Raw genomic sequence first — 2,003 nt, forward strand, 5'->3', positions numbered from 1 at the left:
CGCGCCCCCTTCCCGCCGCCCTTCGGCGGCCCCGGCTTCGGCGCGCCCGGGCCAGGCCTGCACTACGCGCCGCCCGCGCCCGCCGCCTTCGGTCTCTTCGACGACGCGGCCGCCGCCGCCGCGGCAGCAGCGCTGGGCTTGGCGCCGCCCGCCGCCCGAGGTCTCCTCACGCCGCCCGCGTCCCCGCTGGAGCTGCTGGACGCCAAGCCCAAGCGGGGCCGCCGCTCCTGGCCGCGCAAGCGCACCGCCACGCACACCTGCAGCTACGCCGGCTGCGGCAAGACCTACACCAAGAGCTCGCACCTCAAGGCGCACCTGCGCACGCACACAGGTGGGCGGCGGGCGCGGGCGGGGGCGCGCGCTTCGGAACCCCCACGAGGGCGTGGCCCAGGAGGTTGGGGAGGGGGCGCGCGCTTAGGAGGCCCCCCTGGGGCGTGGCTCCGGAGTTGGGGCGTGGCGCGCGCCGAGAAACTTTAGTGGGGCTGAGGCTCAGACCGCTGGGGAGGAGGTGCACGCTCGGGACCCTCCCGGGAGCGTCGCTCGGGATTTTGGCGAGGCGGTGCGCGCTTAGGAAACCTAGGGGGACGCTGTGTCTTAGAACGTTGGGGAGAGGATGCAAGCTTAGGACCCCTCTGGGGGCGTGGCTGAAAACACTGGGGCGTTGACAGGGAGAGGGGGCGAGAATCAGGAGGTCTGCGATGGGGAGACATGGGCCGAGCATCCCCAGAAATTCACAACGCAGCGGGGAGCGGGTTAGGGGGAGGTTGCGCGCGCCCGAGTAGCCGCTGTCCCGGTGAGTGTCCCTGCGTCCCGGGGCTACAGGCAGGCTGCCGAGTCCCCGGGAGGGAAACTGAGGTCCGCTCTCGTCCCCTCCCCGCAGGCGAGAAGCCCTACCATTGCAACTGGGATGGCTGCGGCTGGAAGTTCGCGCGCTCGGACGAACTCACGCGCCACTACCGTAAGCACACGGGCCACCGGCCTTTCCAGTGCCACCTGTGCGACCGTGCCTTCTCGCGCTCCGACCACCTGGCGCTGCACATGAAGCGGCACATGTAGCCTGGACGCCCTCGCCCCCCCCGCGCGCGGCCGTGGCGGGTCCCACGCGCCGGGCGCGGCCCCTTCCCAAACTGTGACTGGTATTTATTGGGCCCAGAGGACCGGGCCGGGCGCAGCGTGGCTACCGACGGGGCTCCCCCGACGCCGCCGCCACCCCGGCCCCCATTAGAGACTGAAGGCCGGGTGGGAGAAGACCACGGTCCTCCTTGACAAGTCTTGTTTTCAAAATGGTGCAATAATTAAGCGTCGTCTTCCCCGCCCCGGGTCTACACTAGAGGACGGAGCTGGACGCCTCGTGAGGAATCCAGCCGTAATTCGTACTGTCTGCGACGTTTTCATAATATTGTACATAGTGACTGTGACAGATATTGTATTACTGTAAATAGGGAGACGGGTGGGCATTTTGCCTGCCTGGTTCATTTTTATAAGACTTTTGCTGTTTTTTAATTAAAAAAAAAGTTTGCATCTTTTTGAAAAATCACAGGGCTGGTCTGGCTGCTTGGAGGGGGCGGCTGGGGCAGCGGGTGGGGGCAGCCTGGCAGAGGCACCGCAGGGGGTCCTGCCGCGCTGGCACCCGGCTGTCAGCTGCTGCCTCTGCCAGGAACCTGTGGGTTTCGCTGAATTTAAACACTGCATTTTAGGACTGAGGGAGAGCTATTTTAAGGTTGTTCCCTGAGCCATAAATTGCCTCCTTTTCCCCAGAACTGGGGAAAGTGCTGGTCCCACCAGCGTGGCCTCCTCTGAGCTGGAAAAAGCCTCACCTGCTGGAACCTTCTGAGGCTCAGCCGACTGGAATGTGTGGGCGAAATGTTCGTCTTTTGGGCAAGGTAGAATGCTGAGTTTCTGACCTGCCTTGACTTTTACTAGTCTTGCTTTTAAGCAGGATTTTTTTTAGGGAGTGAGGTCCGCATCTTGTTAGAAAAAGAAAATGAAATCCACCATTTGAG

General features: G+C 63.7%; 1 protein-coding gene across 1 annotated transcript in view; it reads left to right on the plus strand.

Moving 5' to 3' along the window:
• The window catches only part of KLF2 (KLF transcription factor 2), a 2,742-nt gene extending 1,205 nt beyond the window's left edge, over positions 1-1,537 (plus strand). The window contains exons 3-4 of the mRNA XM_046671197.1: positions 2-331; positions 881-1,537. Of these exons, the coding sequence (XP_046527153.1) occupies positions 2-331; positions 881-1,056 (506 nt within the window). The 3' untranslated portion in view covers positions 1,057-1,537. The remainder of the gene's footprint in view (position 1; positions 332-880) is intronic.
• The last annotated feature ends 466 nt before the right edge of the window (positions 1,538-2,003 follow it).

Source organism: Equus quagga, chromosome 9 (genome assembly GCF_021613505.1).
Source record: "Equus quagga isolate Etosha38 chromosome 9, UCLA_HA_Equagga_1.0, whole genome shotgun sequence".
Classification (NCBI taxonomy): Eukaryota; Metazoa; Chordata; class Mammalia; order Perissodactyla; family Equidae; genus Equus; species Equus quagga.